Genomic DNA, 21,825 nt, shown 5'->3' with positions numbered 1-21,825 from the left:
ACAGGAATTCTTACGTTTTTAAAACATTCCTTCCAAAATCGCCAACTGATTCAACCTGAAATATGAATGTAAATACTATACTACCCATTTCACAGCTGTTTAAACTTGAATTCGCAGTGTTTCAACACTGCCCTAGAGATATTATAACTGAATTTACATCTATTCCAAGTGTTTCATCAACATTCCTAAGCATTTCCCTAGTCTATCATTGTGAATTCTAAGATTTTTAAACACTTTCAGACAGATTTCTGAGCTGTATATACAGGAATTTTTAAGTTTTTAAAATATTCCTTCCAAAAACGCCAACTCGTTGAAGTGGAAATATAAATGTAAACACTATACTACTCATTTCACAGCTTTTTAAAGGTGAATTCCCAATGTTTCAACAATGTCCAACCGATATTACAGCTGTATTTACATTTATTCCAAGTATTTCATATACATTCCTAAGCATTTCCCTTGTCAATCACTGTGAATCCTAATTGTTCTAAACACTTTCACATAGATTTTTGAGCTGTATAAACAGGAATTCTTAAGTTTTTTAAACATCACCCCAAAATGCCAACTCATTGAGCAGGAAATATAAATGTAAACACTATACTACTCATTTCACCCCTTTTTAAATGTGAATTCTCAGTGTTTCAACACTCCCAATAGATATTACAGCTGGATTTACATCTATTCTAAGTGTTTCATATACATTCCTAACCATTTTCCTGTTCTGTCATTGTGAATTCTATGAGGTCTAAACACTTTCAGACAGATTTCTGAACTCTATAAACAGGAATTCTTAAGTTTTTAAAACATTTCTTCCTAAATCGCCAACTCATTTAATGTGAAATATGAATGGAATCGTTATACTACCCATATCACAGCTGTTTAAATGTGAATTCTGTGTTTCAAAACTGCCCTGCACTTATTACAGCTGTTTGACATCTATTTCACGTGTTTCATATACCTTCCTAAGCATTTTCCTTGTCTATCATTGTGAATTCTAAGAGTTCTAAACACTTTCAGACAGATTTCTGAGCCCTATAAACAGGAATTCTTATGTTTTTAAAACATTTCTTCCAAAAATTCCAACTCATTCAATGTGAAATATGAATGTAAAGACTATACTACTCATTTCACAGCTGTTTAAAAGTGAATTCTCAGTGTTTAAACACTGCCTGACAGATATTACCTCTGGATTTACATGTATCCCAGGTGTTTCATATACCTTCCTTAACATTTCCCCGGTCTATCTCTGGGTCCATTGTAGTCATGCAAGTAACGCTGTGGTACCCAAATTGGCTGTGCTGCTCCTTCTGGGAAGATACAAAACATAACCTCTTCCCCACATTTTTACTGCATTTGGTAAAACTCTTGTCTGGTTTTTGGATCCTTCAACCCAGGCTAACCCTGCAGAGGCTATTGTACAGGAGGCCTGATGCCTTTTTGGCCACTGTACAACTCTGTGCATTGTAAATCAAAAAATTTAACACATAACTTTCTTCTCCCCATGTTTTTGTTTTTATAGTTGCATTTTAAGAGTAGAATTGGTAGTTTCCACTGTTGCCTGAGTCCTGATCGATCACCCAAGGAAGAACTTTGCAATCCTGCGCTTCCCAGGGTGGCATGATAAAGATTTACTTAGCTGGCTGGAAAGGCTGCAGTAGGATTAAGGACAAGGACCCTATTGTCTGCTTGGACCAGGGCTAGCCACGCTTGAAGTTTCTCTGACTAGAGGGTATTGGATTATCATCTACATCAGCCGTGGAGTGGCATTCATTTACCCAATGCTTTCCTCCCCTGCATCTTGGACATAGTCCAGGCTGCTTGTTTCCACTCCCTGTAGCCTGTTGACTTCCATTTCTAGCATTATACTCTAGCAAAATGCCCTAGTTTGCCACAGTTAAAGCATCTCCCTTTCTTTTTCTACTGACCAGTGAGTAATATCTCCTTTAATGCGGCAGCTAATACTGTTCCTTGAACATAGGCTGGTCCAATGTCAGCACAAACGTGAATAAAATGGTTCCATAAAAAGTAGTCTCCAGGTGACAGACAAACCTTTGCAACAATATTAAGTCTCTAGTAAACTTCCACTATCTGTCTTAGTTCCCCTGCCACATTCATCCATTCCTTTTTGGGAGTGGGCTCTAGGGAGTCCTGAATCAGGGACCACAGACTGAAAGTAGAGAGAGGAATTTTCCCTGGACCTTCAACTGTATAACGATCTCTAAGTTGTTTTCTTACCTTCTCCCATGTCTCTACATTTACCTTTCCTTCCTCAAGAAACCATGGGCAGGTTTTACTTACAAAATCCAACAAATCAAAAAGTGGTTGATACCTCACAGAACAGCCTCATGCTTGGAGCATAGCCTTAAGCATAGATACGTATAAATTCTTTTCCTGCGATCCTGAATTTCCCATGTTTTACACCTAGTTATTACTAAACTTCGCTCCTTACCTTCCTTTTTATTTTCTGCATGTGCTTCACTGACAACTGCAGTTCCCCTGAACTCAGGCCCCGCATTGGGCCAATGGTTCAGTGAGCCTTAGCGGGGACAGCGAAGGATGTAGAAAAGACAGACAAAGAGAATAAGCTGTGTCTAGGTGAATCTCCTGTGCCTGTCTAAGGCCACAGAGAGAGAGATCCAGACAGCAAGCTGAGCCTTAATTTTATAGCCAGAGGTAAACAAGGTAGTGGTCACCATAGTTACAATGTTCTTGTGAGTTTCACTTGTTTTAGCAGCACCAGCAGCACCTCCCACAGCCAGTTAGCTACCCAGATAAGATCTAGGGAGCTTCATAAGGTCAAGCTAATTATGCTAAGAAGGCTGTGCCCTCTAAGCTGGGATTAGTTTGTGGTTTTTCCAACAGGTAAGTCTGAGGCTTAACCCTATAGCTGCTCCGTACAGGCATCCAAATTGGAAAAGAAGAAGTAAAATTGTCCTTATTCTCAGATGACATGATATTATACATAGAAAACCCCAAAGCCTCCATTAAAAAACTACTAGACCTAATAAATTAATTTGGCAATGTAGCAGGATACAAAATTAACACCCAGAAATCTATGGCCTTTTTATACACCAATAATGAACTATCAGAAAGAGAAATGAAAAAAACAATCCTATTTACCATTGCGCCAAAATCTTAAGATACTTAGGAATAAACTTAACTAAGGACGTAAAAGACCTGTACTCAGAAAACTACAGGACATTGAAAAAAGAGATAGAGGAAGACATAAAGAAATGAAAGAACATACCATGTTCATGGATTGGTAGAATCAACATCATTAAAATGTCCATACTACCTAAAGCAATCTATAGATTCAATGTAATACCTATTAAAATACCGATGGTATATTTCAATGATGTAGAACAAACTCTCCAAAAACTCATCTGGAATAAAAAAAGACCCCGAATAGCCATAACTATCCTGAGAAAGAAGAACAAAGTTGGAGGGATCACAATACCAGATATCAAGCTATATTACCAAGCCATGGTTCTCAAAACTACCTGGTACTGGCACAAGAACAGACATATACACCAATGGAACAGAACAGAGAACCCAGAAATCAACCCAAGCCATTATACTCAACTAATATTTGATAAAGGAGGCAAGAGCATATAATGGAGTCAAAACAGTCTCTTTAATAAATGATTCTTGGATATTTGGTCAGATACATACAAAATAATGAAACTAGATCACCAACTTACACCATACACAAAAACAAACTCAAAATGGCTAAAGAACTTGAATGTGAGACATGAAACCATGTAAATTCTACAAGACTCTATAGACAGCAAAATTGCAGACATATGTCGTAGCTCTTTAGATATTCTACAGATCCTAGGGCAAGAGAGACTAAGGAGAAAATAAACAAATGAGACTACATCAAGATAAAAAGCTTCTGCACAGCAAAAGAAACCATCAACTAAACAACAAGAAAGCCCACTTCATGGGAGAACATATTTTCCAATGTTATCTATGATAAGGGTTTAATCTCCAACATTTACAGGGAACTCATACAACTTAACAAAAGGAAAATAAACAATTGAATCAAAAAATGGGCAAAGGACCTAAATAGACACCTTTCAAAAGAGGACATTCAGAAATCCAAGAGACATATGAAAACCTATGCTCAAAGTCACTGATCATCTGAGAGATGCAAATCAAAACAACAATGAGGTACACCTCACACCTGTCAGGATGGCTATTATCAACAAATCAACAAACGACAAGTGCTGAAGAGGATGCGGAGAAAAAGGAACCCTCCTTCACTGCTGGTGGGAATGCAGACTGGTGCAGCCATTGTGGAAAACAGTATCTTGTTTCCTCAAAAAGTTAAAAATGGAACTGCCATTTGACCCAGTAATCCCACTTCTAGGAATATATCCCAAGAAACCAACACCAAGCATAAAGGATATATGCAGCCCTATGTTCATAGCAGCACAATTTATAATAGCTAAGATTTGGAAACAGCCTAAATGCCCATCAGCAGGTGAGTGGATTAGAAAACTATGGTACACCTACACAATAGATGTAGGTGTACTATGCTTCTATAAAAAAGAAGGAATTCTTACCATTTTCAGCCACATGGATAGAACTGGAGAGCATTATGCTAAGTGAAATAAGCCAGTTAGTGAAAGAAAAATACCACATAATCTCACTCATTGATGGATAATAAAGAACATTATAACCTGATGAAAACAAAGATAGATACAGAGGCAGAGAAGCATCGAACAGACTGTCAAATTACAATGGGAAGCCCGGGGAGGGTTGGGGGGAGAGGTAAGAGATCAACCAAAGAACTTGTATGCATTGGTTATACATCTAAGCATAACCAATGAACGCAAGACACTGGGGCATGTGTCGGGGGTAGGGGAGGCAGGGGGAAGGTCAATGGAGAAAAAAAGGAGACATATGTACTACTATTTGTAATTCTTTAAACAATAAAGTAAATTTTTTTAAAAAAGATCAATGAAACCAAGAGCTGGTTCTTTGAAAGGATAAACAAGATTGATGAACCTCTAGCCAGGCTCACCAAGAAGCAAAGAGAGAGGACCCAAATAAACAAAATCAAAAATGAAAGAGGCGAAATAACAGACGCCACAGAAATACAAAGGATTGTTTAAAAAATACTATGAACAACTCTATTCCAACAAACTAGACAACTTGGAGGAAATGGACATATTCCTAGATAAATACAACCTTCTAAAACTCAATCCAGAAGAATCTAAAAGTCTCAATAGGCCAATAACTATGGAAGAAATTGAAGCAGTCATTAAAAAGCTTCCAGCAAGCAAAAGCCCAGGGCCAGACGGCTTCACAGGGGAGTTTTACCAAACATTCAAGGAATACCTAAAACCTATCCTCCTCAGGCTATTCCAAAAAATTCAAGAGGAAGAAACACTTCCAAGCTCATTCTATGAAGCCAGCATTACCTTAATACCAACACCAGATAAAGACAACACAATAAAATATAATTACAGGCTAATATCCCTCATGAACAAATTCCTCAACAAAATTCTAGCAATTTGGATCCAGCATTACATAAAAAAGATCATAAACCATGACCAAGTAGGATTTATCCCGGAGATGCAAGGATGGTACAATAACAACAAATCAATTAATGTGATACATCACATAAACAAACTGAGAGAGAAAAATCACATAGTAATATTAATTGATGCAAAAAAAAAGCATTTGACAAAATTTAACACCCTTTTTTAAAAATATATATTTTATTGATTTTTTACAGAGAATAAGGAAGAGGGATAGAAAGAGGACAGGGATAGAGAGTCAGAAACATTGATGGGAGAGAAACATCAATCAGCTGCCTCCTGCACACTCCTACTGGAGATGTGCCCGCAACCAAGGTACATGCCCTTGACTGTAATTAAACCTGGGACCTTTCAGTCCACAGGCTGATGCTTTATCCACTGAACCAACCCAATTAGGGCTTAACACCCTTTCTTGATAAAAACTTTCAGCAAGGTGGGAATAGAAGGATTATATCTCAACATAATAAAAACCATATAAGACAAACCTACAGCCAACATCATACTCAATGGGAAAAAACTAAAACCATTTCACCTAAGAACAGGAAAACAAGACAGGGATGCCACTCTCACCACTCCTGTTCGACATAGTACTGGAAGTACTAGCCATTGCAATCAGACAACAAGAAAAATAAAAGGCATCCAAATTGGAAAAGAAGAAGTAAAACTATACTTATTTGCAGGTGACATGATACTGTACATAGAAAACCCTAAAGACTCTATCAAAAAATTATCAGACTTAATAAATGAATTCAGAAATGTAGCAGGATACAAAATTAATGCTAAGAAATCTATGGCATTTCTATACACCAATAGTGAACTTACAGAAAGAGAGACTAAGAAAACAATCCCATTTACCGATGTTGAGTGTTTCTTTCCACGTCCCACATGGAGTAGGGTTCGGTATCTGAAAGCGGAGCCTCACAACAAATGAGAGAAAAAGACACGAGATAATTTTGCAATATTGGGGGACCAGGTGGCAAGTCCTGAAGGACTTCCCCCGTGCTCAGGCCTCACCAAGCTTTTATTGATCTGAGGTGCACCCATAGCATAGCCCTTAGGCAGGTGACCTCCTAGTAACAAGCAGACTAGCCCATCAGCAAGGATTTACATAATAATAAATGGGGGAGTAGTTTCAGCTACCACTGTCTGGACAAACAGAGGTGGCGCCTAGTTCCTACCTTTGCTAGGGCTTCAAAGGCACCCACCCTTCGGGGGGTTTCGGGGAGTTCTCTGTCTATGCTTATCAGATAGTGAAGGCAATAAACAGTTTCCCACAACCATCGCACCAAAAATATTAAGATACCTAGGAATAAACTTAACTAAGGAGGTAAAAGACCTGTACCCAGAAAACTATAGGACATTGAGAAAAGAGATAGAGGAATACATAAACAGATAGAAGAACATACTGTGTTGATGGATCAGTAGAATCAACATCATTAAAATGTCCATACTACCCAAAGCAATCTATAGATTCAATGTACTCCCCATTAAAATACCAAAGGCATATTTCACAGACCTAGAACGAACTCTCCAAAAATTCATCTGGAATTTTTAAAAAGTTCCTGAAAGCTGCAGCAATCCTGAGAAAGAAGTACAAAGTAGGTGGGATCTCAATACCAGATATCAAGCTGTATTAGAAAGCCACTGTTCTCAAAACTTCCTGGTACTGGCACAACAACAGACATATAGATCATGGAATAGAATATAGAACCCAAAAATCGACCCAAACCACTATGCTCAATTAATATTTGACAAAGGAGGCAAGAACATACAATGGAGTCAAGATCATCTCGTCAATGAAAGGTGTTGGGAAAATTGGACAGACACATGCAAAAAAATGAAACTAGACCACCAACTTACACCATACACAAAAATAAACTCAAAATGGATAAAGGACTTAAACATAAGATAGGAAACCATAAAAATACTAGAGGAATCCACAGGCAGCAAAATCTCAGACATATGCCGAAGCAATTTCTTCACTGATACAGCTCCTAGGGCAATGGAAACTAAAGAAAAAATAAACAAATGGGACTACATCAAAATAAAAGGCTTTTTCACAACAAAAGAAACCATCAACAAAACAACAAGAAAGGCCACTGCATGGGAGAACATATTTGCCAGTGTTATCTCCCATAAGTGTTTAATCTCTAGCATTTATGGGGAACTCATACAACTTAACAAAAGGAAGATAAACGATCCAATCAAAAAATGGGCAACAAACCTAAATAGATACTTTTCGAAAGAAGGCATAAGGAAGGCCAAGAGGCATATGAAAACATGCTCAAAGTCACTGATTATACGAGAGATGCAAATCAAAATGACAATGAGGTACCATCTCACACCCGTCAGGATGGCTATCATCAACAAATCAACAAACAACAAGTGCTGGTGAGGATGCAGAGAAAAAAGAACCCTCTTGCACTGCTGGTGGGAATGCAGACTGGTGCAGCCATTGTGAAGAACAGTGTGGAGTTTCCTCAAAAAACTAAACATTGAACTCCCATTTGACCCAGTGACTCCACTTCTAGGAATATATCCCAAGAAAAGAGAAACAACTATCAGAAAGGATATATGCACCCCTATGTTCATAGCAGCACAATTTACCATAGCTAAGATTTAGAAAGAGCCTAAGTGCCTATCAGCAGATGAGTGGATTAAAAAACTGTGGTACATCTACGCAATAGAATAGAATATTCCATTGCAACAGCATGTTTGGAACTGGAGAGCATTATGCTAAATGAAATAAGCCAGTCAGAGAAAGATCAATATCACATGATCTCACTCATTTATGGAATGTGATGAACAACATAAACTGATGAACAAAAGAAGATCCAGAGACAGAGAAGCATCAATCAGACTGTTAAACCTCAGAGGGAAGGTAGGGGAAGATGGGGGTAAAGGGGAGAGATCAACCAAAGGACTTGCATGCAATGCATATAAGCCTAACCAATGGACACAGACAACAGGAGGGTGAGAGCATGAGTGGGGGGGGGGGGGAATGGGTGATAAGGACACATATGTAATACCTTAATAAAAAAAAAAAGAAAGAAAGGAGACAAAAAAAGGCCATAGATTTTTGGCTGTTAATTTTGTATCCTGCTACATTGCCAAGTTCATTTATTAGTTCTAGTATTTTGTTGATGGAGTCTTTAGGGTTTTCTATGTGCAATAGATGATACTTTGTTTTAATTTAATTTGATCCTAAGAAGCAAAAGTGAGGACAATCTGTTCCAGTGTTACTGCAGCCTGGAGCTAGTAAGATAACCATTATCTATGTTTTTCTTCTCCTAGCCTCCCAGTAAAGCATTTGATTATCTCTACACAGTCTGTTAGCTCAGGACTCTGTTAAATCTCTTGTATAATTACAGCAATTCTCTGGAAACAACTATAAATAAATTATTAGTAGATGTAAGCCATCAGTATACAAATTATAATTCAGGGTCTTTTTCAATAAATAGTATTTGGAATATTTGACAGAAACATGCAAAAAAAAAAGAAACTAGACCACCTCTTTACACCATGTGTAAGAATTAACTCAAAATGGATCAAAGACATGAGTTATAATTTAGTATCATACTCTCTAATCCTCTAAATATATTTTCTAAAGTATAATGTTTCACTAACACAAATTAAAATCACTTGTCATAAGCAATCTTTGTTCCTATGTCTCTCATAAAGAGTACTATATAATTATTCTAGCTTCTTCATTATCAATCTTCCTATTTTTCTTACTTTTAAAATATGAGTATTTTATATTCTTGAATTTCTTCATTCCCTAATTTTACATTATAAACATTTTTTTCTATTTGGTGTTCCCTGCTTGATTAATCTGAAAATGCAGACCTTATAAATCAAATTAAATTTTTGAAACATTTTTTCCTATAGAAATAATCCTTCATTTTTCTTTCATTAAGAGCTAACTACATTTTTGTGTTTACAATGTCTTGCAGAAATGAAAGCATAGCCACTGATTCATGTCCAAGTGACTGGCATGAAATAGCACGAAAATGTTTACTTATTTAAGAATAGCATCTGATGACTTTACTAATTATGTGGTTTTTATTTAGACAGATCTGATTTGGTGATCTAAAAGGCAAACCTTCATTACTTTTATTTTAATTGATTAGAATAGATGCCAAAGGAACCAAATAATAGACACTTCTAAATTATGATCTTTTCTGAACAAGGATCTTGGCCCTAAATCTAGTAAAAGTCTCATTATATAAATTGTATCACATGGACACCATGGATATTGCCACTCAAGAGGGCAGGTTGAGGGCATGAAGGCAACAAAGTCCATCACTGCACACTGTGTCTTGATGAAGACGGGTCAATGCTAACTGCCATCATCATCATTTTAAAACAGATACAGCACAGAGGTGTGACCATGTACTATCCTGATCAATGTTAGCCAAAGGACAGCCTATAGGCAGTAAACTTGAGGTGGAAAACGATGACCAGGTTGACCACCACCATGCCCAGGAGATTCTTCTTTGCCCAGCATGTCTTCCAGTCAGGGTTCTGTTCTTTCTTAAGCATTCACTAATTGTCCTTTCTCTTTCTTTCCAATCCTTCTTATAATTGTATTTTTATTGTCATGCAGTTATTTGCTTAATATCTGTTTTCCTACACTATCCTGGTAGCAACATATGTGCTCACATAAATTTTTAGTTTCAATGAAGCATAATTTACATTCAACAAAATTCACTTGTTTAAATGCAGAGTTTGATGAATTTTTGTAAATATAGGCACAGAGAGGTTAGATAACCTGTATAATCCCAATTCTGACACAGAACTATCCCATCACCCCAAAAAGTTTTTTTGAGAGCCATATAGTTCTATTTACACTTTATCACCACTTATCATACTGCATGGCACATACTAAAACTCCTTTAATATTTGATGAGTCGATGGGAGGAACGAAAGCTGGAAGGAAGGAAGTGTAAATTACCACCTACTCAGTTTTGTACCAGGAACTATGCTGAGATATTTGCATGTTGTTATTTCCATTTTTATCATAATAAAACTAGTGGTCATATATTGTTATTTCTATTTTATAGATGAGGAAACTGAGCTTCAGGAAACTTATGTAACCATTCAAGGTCTGATGGTTAATAAAGTGGGTGCTTTGGGTTTTATTCAAATTCATATGACTACAAAAGTCCACTTTTTACCATCACCTTCTACTGGTCTCATGTTAAAGAAATATTGTCTAGAGATGCTTCTCGTAATTATCAGTATAAATCTTTCTCTCCTGTAATCTTAACCACAGCAGAAAATAACAAGAAATTGCAGAAATCAGACAACCCACATCACATCCTCCTCTTCTACAAGAGAACCTTCCAGTTTATTCTAAGTAGAACAAGAACTCTCTTCTCCACATGTTGCTGTCTGGAGCCACAGGGACTGCTCACAGCATGAGTGGCAGAAAGATTTTTGAAGGTGGGGGGAGGAAGGTGATGCCTAAGGACCCTATGTTAGTGTCAGTTATAAGAGTTTCCATCTACAATAAACCAGCATTTCTTAGCACAAAATGGTCAAGTCCATCTCTTTTTTTTTTCCAATGTTAAGATATTTAAATCTCTCTCTATCTCTCTCTCAAAATTATCCCATCTGGATGTCAGGACAGCTCCTAAGATCTTCCACATCCCACATCTGGCTCTCCGTGGGAGAGAGCACACAGCAGAGCAATACTTAGAATTAGGGAATTTCCCTACTTCATCACCCAAGTACAATCTCCTGTTTACCTTTTGTAGAGGCCCTCTCTTCTCTCTCTAACTCTAGAAAAAAATGTTCCTAAAACCCCAGGATGTAAAAATGAAACCACTGCTGCCATTATCTCACCTAATACCCACTCAGACATCTAGAACTAGAGACTACAGATGATCAAGTCAAAACACGAAGAGCAAAGGTAACTGTCCAAAGGCATCACTGTTTATGGTTGTTTTTAGTACTAGCTTGGATTTACTCAAGTGGCTCACAGCTCATGAATTAAGACTTACATCACTTCATGCTGGCTGTTTCATAAAAGGCTCTGCTGTCCATCCTTTCCCTGTGACAAATAGAATAGGCAGCTGAAAGCACATGTAGTAGTCAGAAAAAAATTCTAAGTACTATTCTATGCCAGTCACTGTTCTGAGTGCTTTGCAAAATCAACTCATTTTGCATTTATAACAGCCTGTGGAGGGCAATACTAGTGCTTCTTGTACTTCTATTGTGTATGCTGGAGACCACTGGTCTCCATAGGTCTATGCTGGAGACAAAAGGGCAGGTGAGACACAGAGAGGTTAGATAACCTGCTTAAAGGCATATAGACATGAGTGGTTGAGCTTGGTGCTGAAGCCTGTGCAATGCCTACACTCTAACTGAATAACATGCTGTACAAGTTATTCTTCCATTCTGACTTTATGGCAACTTCCACCTACCCTAAAGAGTTAAAAATATAGAGTCCTCATTTCTAATTATTAGAAATAATTAGTCCTCTGGTCTTCTAACATTTATCACTAATTGCAAGTACTCCAAGCTCACACACTACATCAATTAGCAGCTAACACTCAGGTACTAATTAAACAAATCATCAGGGATAATTTCCCAGCCAGAAGAGACCAAGGTTTTCCTCTCAATGTTTTTTTTGGGGGGGTTGGGGGGTGGAAACAGAGCCTTTATAGAAATGAGTGAAGAGAATGAGGTCAAGTTTAAACTGAGAAATAAATTTAAAAGGGCTTGCCACCTAAGAACCTTAACCTCAGAAGTAACCTCCATGGCATAAGCATATAAGCTTGCTCTACTGTATGCTTGCTCAAAGTCTCTGCAGGTACTCTGGGGACCAAGGCTAGAGCAGATCCACAGAGCTCCCCAACACCCATACAGACCCGGAAAGTACCAAATCTCCCCAGCGAGCATGCTGCAATGGAAGGCAGGCTCCTCTTCTAGACAGAACAATCTCTCCACACCTGCTCAGAAGGTGAGACTCAGGTAAGGACAATGTCCCAGCAACCTCATCAGAGCAAATAGGTTATGTCTTCCTTGAATACAAAGAACATTTCCAATGACTACATCCCTAAATGTCCCTCCCCTGCTAAGACCATCACAGTCTACTAATAAAGCCCCCATTGCTTAACCAAGCCCTCTGGAAACCAGGGAACCATGAAGGTAAGTAGTTGGTCCTCAACTCTGGGCAAACTAAAGTCTGCACAATGCAGTAGAGATTGGTCAGGCTGTAGCAGTGGAAGCGCTGGTCTGTGCTGGAGACCAAGGAAACATAGAACAGATGATGGATGGGTCAAGGAGCAGTGGTCATGCATGAAGAAGCAGCATGTGTAAAATTGTGAACTTCAAGCTAGAAGACAGCCAGAAACAGAACATGCTATCCCAGCCTCTAGGTAGACCAGTTGTTTAATGCTCATCTGCAGGGTGGGTATTGCCCAGAGTGTATGAGGACCCTGAACCTCATTTCTGCTGCTCCTCAGTATTTTGGACAATACTGAGCCTTAGTCATAAAAACAATATTAACCCCAACATGGTTGTGGAAAGAAAGGAACACAGCAAGTAAAGCAAATAGTACCAGTCCCTAGACTCTAGGGCCTAGAGAAAGTAAGCTTTGAGCTGAATTTTAGCAGCAAATAAAATATTTACAGGATAAAGACAATGAAGTATGAGTGGGGAGCCAGCATGTGCAGGAGGAACTGTCCCTGTCTCAGTGACAGGTGTATACTTCCAGAGACTGGCATCCTCCCTGCTTGGGTTTATGTCCTCTCTTTGTGGTCCCAGAGGCCCAATCCTGCTGTGTTCCAGCTCCTTCTCCTCTTCTTTTTTCTTCACACCACAACCAGAAGAAGGAGCTATTTGAGGAATGAGACCCTTAGATTTGTTAACAAAAGCAGTAATCATTCCATGAATTAATCGCATCACTCACATATCCTAAGTGCCGTGAATGACACACTGTGTAAGATGTTTGTTTTTAAAGAAATCACAATCTCCACAAAACGAGTAAAATTTAACATATTAAAAATTAGTAGCAAATGATATATCACATTACTAAGTTTTCCATTAGGCAAGGTCTTAAGTAATTTCCAGCTTTACAGGGTATTTAACGAAAACTCATGCATGTACATGGGGACTGTGGATACTTTGGAGGCAGTGGTATCCTGGGCCACCGGTTATGACTTCCAGGGCCTGGAAGGAGGTAATGTTTCTTCAGTGTGAACCAGCAATGGTGGCTTGAACAGCTTAGCCCATGGAGTCATATTGCAGTGCTGACCTGAAAGAGGAGGACGTTCTTAACCTTTATGAAGTTTCAGTCTGCCCCACTGTTGAAGTAGAGCATGCAATGGCATATACCTAGTGCCTGGTATGTAGACTGATGGTGATAGTGTTTTAAGGCTGATTTACTGCCCTTCTCTTACTATTTGCTAGGAAATATTGTTTAATCTCTAAAATTAATTGAAGGACTTGAATGCATGCACATAAGCACAACCAACAGACGCAAGACACTGGGGGCGAGGGGGCGAGGGCAAGAGCGGGGGGGACGTGTAGAGGAGGCCGGGGGGGAGGTCAGTGGGGGAAAAAAGAGACATATGTACTACTATTTGTAATACCTTAAACAATAAAATTAAAAAAAAGAAAAAGTGCTACCAACTAAACTGTAATACACCATCTATCATAAAATGCATCCCAATTTTAGAGGCAAATGTATGTCTTAGAATTAACTGAATTAATAAAATACAGCATGTCAAACCAAATAAAAAATAAAATTAAAGCATTTTGAAAAATTATACCTCAGTCCCCTTATGAAGATATGATTATCAGTGCTCTTCAAACCCTTTGCGGGTGGAGCCTCCAGGGGATGGTCCACAGTGGAGAATCAGCGAGGGCTCTTGGTAAAGGAAGCTACAGTGAGACCCCAGGTGCCCTGTGCAGGGAGGGTGCACTCCCTTTGAGAAAATGGTATGCACAACCTGACCCCCAGTGAGTGAGCAGAACACAGCGAAGAGGGGCTGAGTGCACAGGGTACTTTCAGACCCTTCCATGTGCCAGATTACTTATTGATTTTACTCTGATCAGAAGTTCCATCCAAAAATAAGCATGTCAACAGGACAGGAGATACACACAAATCATGTATCTTTTTTCCTTTTTGTGATTGAAGAGCCCCTGTTCATATCTGTGAAGGAAAGTGTCATCTGCAAGCCTGTTCCCACACCCTCTCCCTCCCCCCACCACACACACACACTCAGTCCCAACTATGGCCTCAGCTATTAAATAGGGTCTGCACCTGTCATCTGGGTGGGGCGTGGATTTAGGCTGAATTTTGATTGAAGGAAGAGGTCTTCTAGGCTGATAGGCAATAAAATCCCATGACTTCATTGTCATTTTCCCTCTTCATAAGCTTATTTCCAGATTTTCTTGCTTGTTTGTTGGAGCAGGAGACATGCTCTATCAAATGCCAAGCATTACTATGATATACCCACATATGTCACTAGAGTTCTATATCACACAGAGAACGATATACATCACAGGTCTATCCACATGTTCACAGCCTGGACTGTCAGCAAGCATGGTGTAATGACGGTCATTTAAAGAGCCCATGGGATATGACAGTGGCCAGGAGAAATGCTAAGGAATCCATGTGAGAGGAATGCAATCCTCACTCTTACCATATGCTATTTAAGGAGATGGGTTCTTAAGTTTTAGGTAACCGGAAGGACTAAAGATATCTTTGCTTTTAAGACCTGCGTCTTGGAAAGATGAGTCCATTGTGAAGGTGAGTGATGGGTTGTATAGGAAAGGGATTGCCTACAGAAATATGTTAGGCTCCAAAGGTTCCGAATGGCTGTACTAGTCCAGGACAGCAGTGGTGAAGATCTAGACAGCTGTGGCCAGGACACAGTCACTGAAGAAATGTGGTGAATGAGTAATAGGAGGACATCATTAGAGATCACCAGAATAGTTGGAGTCAGGGTAACTGATGCAGAGGCAGCCAGAAATTAAAGGAAGGGGCTGGAAGTTGGAGGAACAGCTGACAGGTTAAATGTGGATGGCCTCCGGTAACAATGTTAAAAGGAGAGCTGGACATCAGTGAGGAATTTTCAGCTGGAGACACAGCTCTGGAAGTATTCTGCTAAGGGCTATTGTGGCTGACTTTGGAATTATTGTGTTCACCCAGAAGAGCAAGGTCACACCTTGAGGAACATCTCTATTAGGGGAGTAAGAAGACAGAAGTTCAAGGGAATGTGGAGGTTGTATCTGAAGCCCAGCTCCGTGTGGAAAGGACTGGATGCAGAGCTCGAATGGTCAGGCCAGGATGGTATGCAGGCTTGGTGTGTGTGTGTGTGTGTGTGTGTGTGTGTGTGTGTGTGTGTGTACCCACACATGCCTGGTACACTGAACTGGAAATTACTACTCATTTGCTTTGCCCCTTTCCATCTGGTGACATGCTCCTTTTTCAGGCATTCTCTTCTCTCTTAGTCATTTGCGCTAATGCTATTCACCAACTTTTTTGTTGAATGCTTTTTTCGTTACTGTTCTTTGTGGGTTTTTTAAATTTATCTTTATTGTAGAGGGTATTACAAATGCCCCCCCTTATTTCCCTCATTGTCCCCTCCACCCAGCTCCTGCCCCACCCCAAGACTTCACCTCACTATTGTCTGTGTTCCTGAGCTATGCATATATGCATATAAATTATCTGGTTAATCTCTTCCAGCCCACCCATCCCCCCTCCCCGCAACTGATTTTTAAAAAGCAAACTGCTGGAGAGAATAATGGTTAAGAGCCAGACCTTAGCTTTCAGTCTTGGCTTTGCTGCTTGCTGCTGTGTAAATAATCTAAGGTAGACCAGCTATCCTCCCCACACCACTCTGATCATCAGTAAAACTGGGGTAAAAACTTTTACTTTACTGAGTCATCAAAGCACTAAGTCAGATATCATAGGAAGTTGTTATCACAGCACCAGGCTTATCCTAAGCGCTTTATAATTTATATTTATTAAATGTAGCATATCTACCCCTCCATATTTCTTAGCTCCTGCATACTTTTTATCTTCCTTCACTATCCCTGTGACTTTCCCCTTTCTTGTTCAGTTTAGGCTCTAAGAAAAAATCTTGGAATCAGACATTTAAGAAAGAGAAATCGTGTAATTATTTTTTTATCTTAAAAAGTGGGCTAGTCTGATTTTGCCCTGACCAGCTCACTGCATCAAAAACAGGGTCCTGAGTTCCCATTAGAGATAAAAGAATAAGATTTACCCTAGAAGTTTTTTTAATTGAATAGTGAGAAGAAGTACAATAGTTAGGTTTTAAACAAAAATATTGAGGACATTATAGCAAATAGCATGTTGGGTTTTTTATTTATTTATTTATTTATTTATTTATTTATTTATTTATTTATTTTTATTGTTTTATTGCTTAAAGTATTACAAAGGGTATTACATATGTATCCTATTTTTTCCCAGCCCTTGACAATCCCCTGCCCCCCCCCCCGTGTCTTATGTCCATTGGTTATGCTTATATGCATGCATACAAGTCCTTCAGTTGATCTCTTATCCCCCTCCCTCCTTCCCCCGAACCCTCCTCGGTCTTTCCGCTGCAGTTTGACAATCTGTTTGAGGCAGCTCTGCCTCTGTATCTATTATTGTTCGTAAGTTTATAATGGTCTTTATTATCCATGAATGAGTGAGATCATGTGATATTTTTCCTTCATTGACTGGTTTATTTCACTTAGCATAATGCTCTCCAGTTTCATCCATGCCATTGCAAATGGTAAGAGTTCCTTCTTTTTTACAGCAGCATAGTATTCCATCGACAAATAGCATGTAGTTTTGAAGCAACAAAGAAAGAAAGGCAATTTGTACTTATTTACCCCTTTAAGCCCCAGAGTTTTAGTTATTTTCAAATAGTACTGGAGTTCTTCAGAATATAGAACTTGGAAGGGTATTTATTACAGCATCCAACCTGAGCAGATCTCCATGAATTTCATATTTTATGCATAAAGCACCAAATAAGAAACTAAAATTGAATCCTTCACAAATGACTTGCAGACAGGATTTAATTTATTTTTAATTCTACATGAAATATATCATCCCCATCATGAACTTGAGGGTGTATAATCCTGGGGAGAGTGTAGAAGGCTGGAGGCTGAAATCAAATTGCTGTATTTTCCAAGTCTGAGAGGAAACAGCTGTTTGGCAAAGAAGTTGTATAGGGAATTCAAATGTCCAAACTGCCTGATAAATGTTAGCATTGGAGACAATCTGATCCTTCAGTAGCCAACACCAGGGGCTCTGTTCCTTACTGGACCAAAATCTTTCTCCCTGTGTTCAAATCCTATCATCTGGGATCACATTAGGTGCCATGATCCAGTGAGGGGTGGTAATGACTTAGCTTTTCCACCTCAGGGACTCAGGATGTTGGATTGTGCTCTCTTTGCTGCCATGGCAAGAGTCTGTGCTGCCTGTGTGTGAACAGCCATGGTGGGAAATACCAGCATGGTGCAGAGGGCAGGGAGCCAGATGTAAGCCTTAGGAGATGAGTAGGGTATATTCATAGTAATAACCCCCCAACTGCTTACGAAGTATTTATGCTTGCTTTTTGCCACCTCTCAACTCCCTTCCATCTATGCCTCCAAAATGCAAAACAGGAAATCCTAAGAAAGTGGTAAATTTCTTGTCAATGAGTTTGTAGAGACCAGACAAACATTCTAATGGCTAGCATTGAATAAATTGGAAGAAAATTGTCCATATGCTATGCTTTCACCAAGGTAATGTCCCTTTATCATCCCAAAGACTCTATAGTTGAAGTAGGTAGTCTCTCCCCTTGTTACAGATGTAGAAAGTGAAGTTCAGAAAGATTAAATGGCATAGTCAATATCACAGAGCAGGAGGGAGAACAAGATACATATCCAGCTGATCTGCCTCCTGGTTCTGACTCCCCACATCTCAGTGGCTCTACAGAGGTAAAACAGAGTAGAACCTGTGTAAGGAAGCACAGCACAGATTGAGGAAGACAACTCCTTTTCCCAGGTTTTACTCATTCTGACTTTCTTGATTCATCACAGGCACCAGAAAATGTCTCAGCATGAGAACTGACAACCAGAGCTTCTTGGGAGATCCTCCCAGGGACTTCATCCTTCTGGGTATTTCTGGCAGGCCATGGCTGGAACTCCCTCTCTTTGTGGTCCTCCTGGTGTCCTATGTTCTTGCCATGTTGGGAAATATTGCCATCATCTTGGTGTCCCGGCTGGATCCCCAGCTCCACAGCCCCATGTACATCTTCCTCAGTCACCTCTCCTTCCTGGACCTCTGCTATACCACCACCACGGTCCCTCAGATGCTGGTAAACATGGGCAGCTCCAGGAAGACCATCAGCTACAGTGGCTGCACAGTGCAGTACGCGGTTTTCCACTGGTTGGGATGTACTGAATGCATTGTTTTGGCTGCCATGGCCCTGGACCGCTATGTGGCCATCTGTGAGCCCCTGCGGTATGCCCTTATTATGCACCGTCCTCTCTGTCAGCAGCTCATGGCTGTGGCCTGGCTAAGTGGCTTTGGCAACTCTCTAGTTCAAGTAGTCTTGACAGTGCAATTGCCTTTCTGTGGGCGGCAAGTGCTAAACAACTTCTTCTGTGAGGTGCCAGCTATGATCAAGCTGTCATGTGCTGACACAGCTGTGAATGATGCCACACTGGCTGTGCTGGTGGCCTTCTTTGTGCTGGTCCCCCTAGCTCTCATCCTTTTGTCCTACAGCTTCATTGTCCGCGCAGTGCTCAGGATCCAGTCCTCAAAGGGACGTCACAAGGCCTTTGGAACCTGTTCCTCCCACCTGGTGGTGGTCTCCCTCTTCTACCTTCCTGCCATTTATATGTACCTACAGCCCCCTTCCAACTACTCCCAAGAACAAGGCAAGTTTATCTCCCTCTTCTATTCCATAATCACTCCCACCCTCAATCCCTTCATCTACACCCTGAGGAATAAGGATGTGAAGGCAGCTCTGAGAAAACTCCTGGCAAGAATGTGGAGGCTCTACAGAAGATGAAGACCTGAGATGTGGCACTCTCCATTGGTTACAGAACACTGGGCAGGTATATTGTGTGCTCAGAGAAGCTTTCACTTGAGGAGCCAATAATCAACCATTGTACATTTTTTTAGATATTTCAGGATTTCCCCAAATACCCTGTCCAAAATATCTCATCTCCTGTTTGGTCACAATGCCTAAGATTTCACTTATCCCAACAGTCTTTAATTCTAAGAACCATACATTTTTAGGAATTGTTTAAAGAGAACTGGCATTCAATAAGTATTTACCAAATTATGTAATTCCTAAATTCCTGATTCCACTTCTAATCTTCCTATTTTCTATTTTTCCCCATTTGTCTCTTTTCAATCTTCTCTCTGTCCCATTACCCCTAAGTATACACAATATGAAACTGAAACATAATTTCATATTACTTATAATAAAGTTATGTTCTTTTCTATATATTTTCCATACATTTTATATGAATTTTTTAAAAATTCCAAAAATGGGCTGTCTTCTTCCCATGAACTAAGACAATGTTTTGTGGGTGTGTTTTTTTTCTGTAGTTCAAATTTTGTTCTATCGAAGTGTCCCCATCCTGACTGGAAACTAAGATAAGCATATTTATCATGGATGTATAAGACTCTGTTAGATTTTATGGGTACAAATCAATAGCATATTCTATTATTTAAAACAAAAAATTCATTCTAGTTGAGAACACAAAATATAAATGTGGTCAGACTTCAGAACAATACAACTTTAAATAACAAGCTCAAGGTCATTGTAATAGCTAATATTTGTAGAAGGCTTCCAAGATACAGGCACTAGATTAAGTGTATTTTTAAAATTTATCTTTATTGTTGAAAGTATTTCAGACATCCTCCCCCCTTTTTTTTTGCCATGACCTCCTCCACTCCGCCCCCATCCCCGCCCCCAGGCTTTCACTAAACTATTGTCTATGTCTATAGGCTATGCATATATGCCTATAAATTCCCCAGTTAATCTTTTCCCCTTGACCCACCTTCCCTCTGAGATTTGTCAGTCTGTTCCATGCTTCTATGTCTCTGGATCTATTTTGTTCAACAATTTATTTAGCTCATTATATTCCACATATGAGTGAGACCATGTGATACTTGTCTTTCTCTGACTGGCTTATTTTGCTTAGCATGATACTCTCCAGTTCTCTCCACTGTTTCAAAGGTAAGAGATCCTTCTATTTTGCAGCTGCATAGTATCCCATGGTGTAAATGTACCACAGCTTTTTGATCCACTCATCTACTGATGGGCACTTGGGCTGTTTCCCGATCTTAGCTATTGTAAATTGTGCTGCTATGAACATAGGGGTGCATATATTCTTTCTTATTGGTGTTTCAGGTTTCTTAGACTATATTTCTAGAAGTGGGATCACTGGATCAATTGACAGTTTCATATTTAATTTTTTGAAGAAACTCCAAACCTTTTTTCATAGTGGCTGCACCAGTCTGCATTCTCATCAGCAGTGCACCAGGGTTCCCTTTTCTCCACACTTGTCATTTATTGATTTATTGATGGTGGCCATTCTGACAATTGTGAGGTTGTTTTAATCTGATGATTAGTAAAGACAGTCTCTTCAACAAATGGTGCTTGGGAAATTGGACAGATACATGCAAAAAAAATGAAACTAGACCATCAAATTCACTATACATAAGAATAAACTCAAAGTGGATAAAAGACTTAAATGTACATCATAAAATCATAAAAATCCTAGGCAGCAAAATCTCAGACATCTCTCATAGCAATATGTTTGCTGATACATCTCCTAGGGCAAGGGAAACTAAGGAGAAAATAAACAAATGGGACTACATCAAAATAAAAAGTTTCTGCACAACAAAAGAAATCATCAACAAAATGAAAAAGTAGTCCACTATATGGGAGAACATATTTGCCAATGTTACATCTGATAAGGGGTTAATTTCCAAAATATATAAGGAACTCATACAACTTAACAAAAGGAAGACAAACAATCCAATAAAAAAAAGTGGGCAAAGGACCAAAATAGACACTTCTCCAAAGTGGACAGACAGATGGCCAAGAGTCATATTAAGTGTATTTTTGTACACCATCTTGTTTAAAGTTCAAGGAACCTCATGATGTAATCACTTTTATGATACTTCATTGTCATATAAGAATTTGGTTATTAGAGATATTGCAGTAACTTGGTCAAGGCCCCTCTAGTGACTGAGAGAACTGAGACCAGCACTAAAATTTGTATGGCTACCTCCTTCAGTAAA

The 21,825-nt window shown here is 39.3% G+C and overlaps 1 protein-coding gene across 1 annotated transcript; it reads left to right on the top strand.

The window, feature by feature from the left end:
* The first annotated feature begins 18,619 nt into the window (after window positions 1–18,619).
* Window positions 18,620–19,576, top strand: LOC132234080 (olfactory receptor 2B11). The gene has a single exon (XM_059695130.1). The coding sequence runs from the start codon at window positions 18,620–18,622 to the stop codon at window positions 19,574–19,576; it is 957 nt and encodes a 318-aa protein (XP_059551113.1).
* Window positions 19,577–21,825: the final 2,249 nt, after the last annotated feature.

Source organism: Myotis daubentonii, chromosome 5, assembly GCF_963259705.1.
Source record: "Myotis daubentonii chromosome 5, mMyoDau2.1, whole genome shotgun sequence".
In the NCBI taxonomy this organism is placed as follows: domain Eukaryota; kingdom Metazoa; phylum Chordata; class Mammalia; order Chiroptera; family Vespertilionidae; genus Myotis; species Myotis daubentonii.
This window is presented reverse-complemented; position numbering and strand designations above follow the sequence as displayed.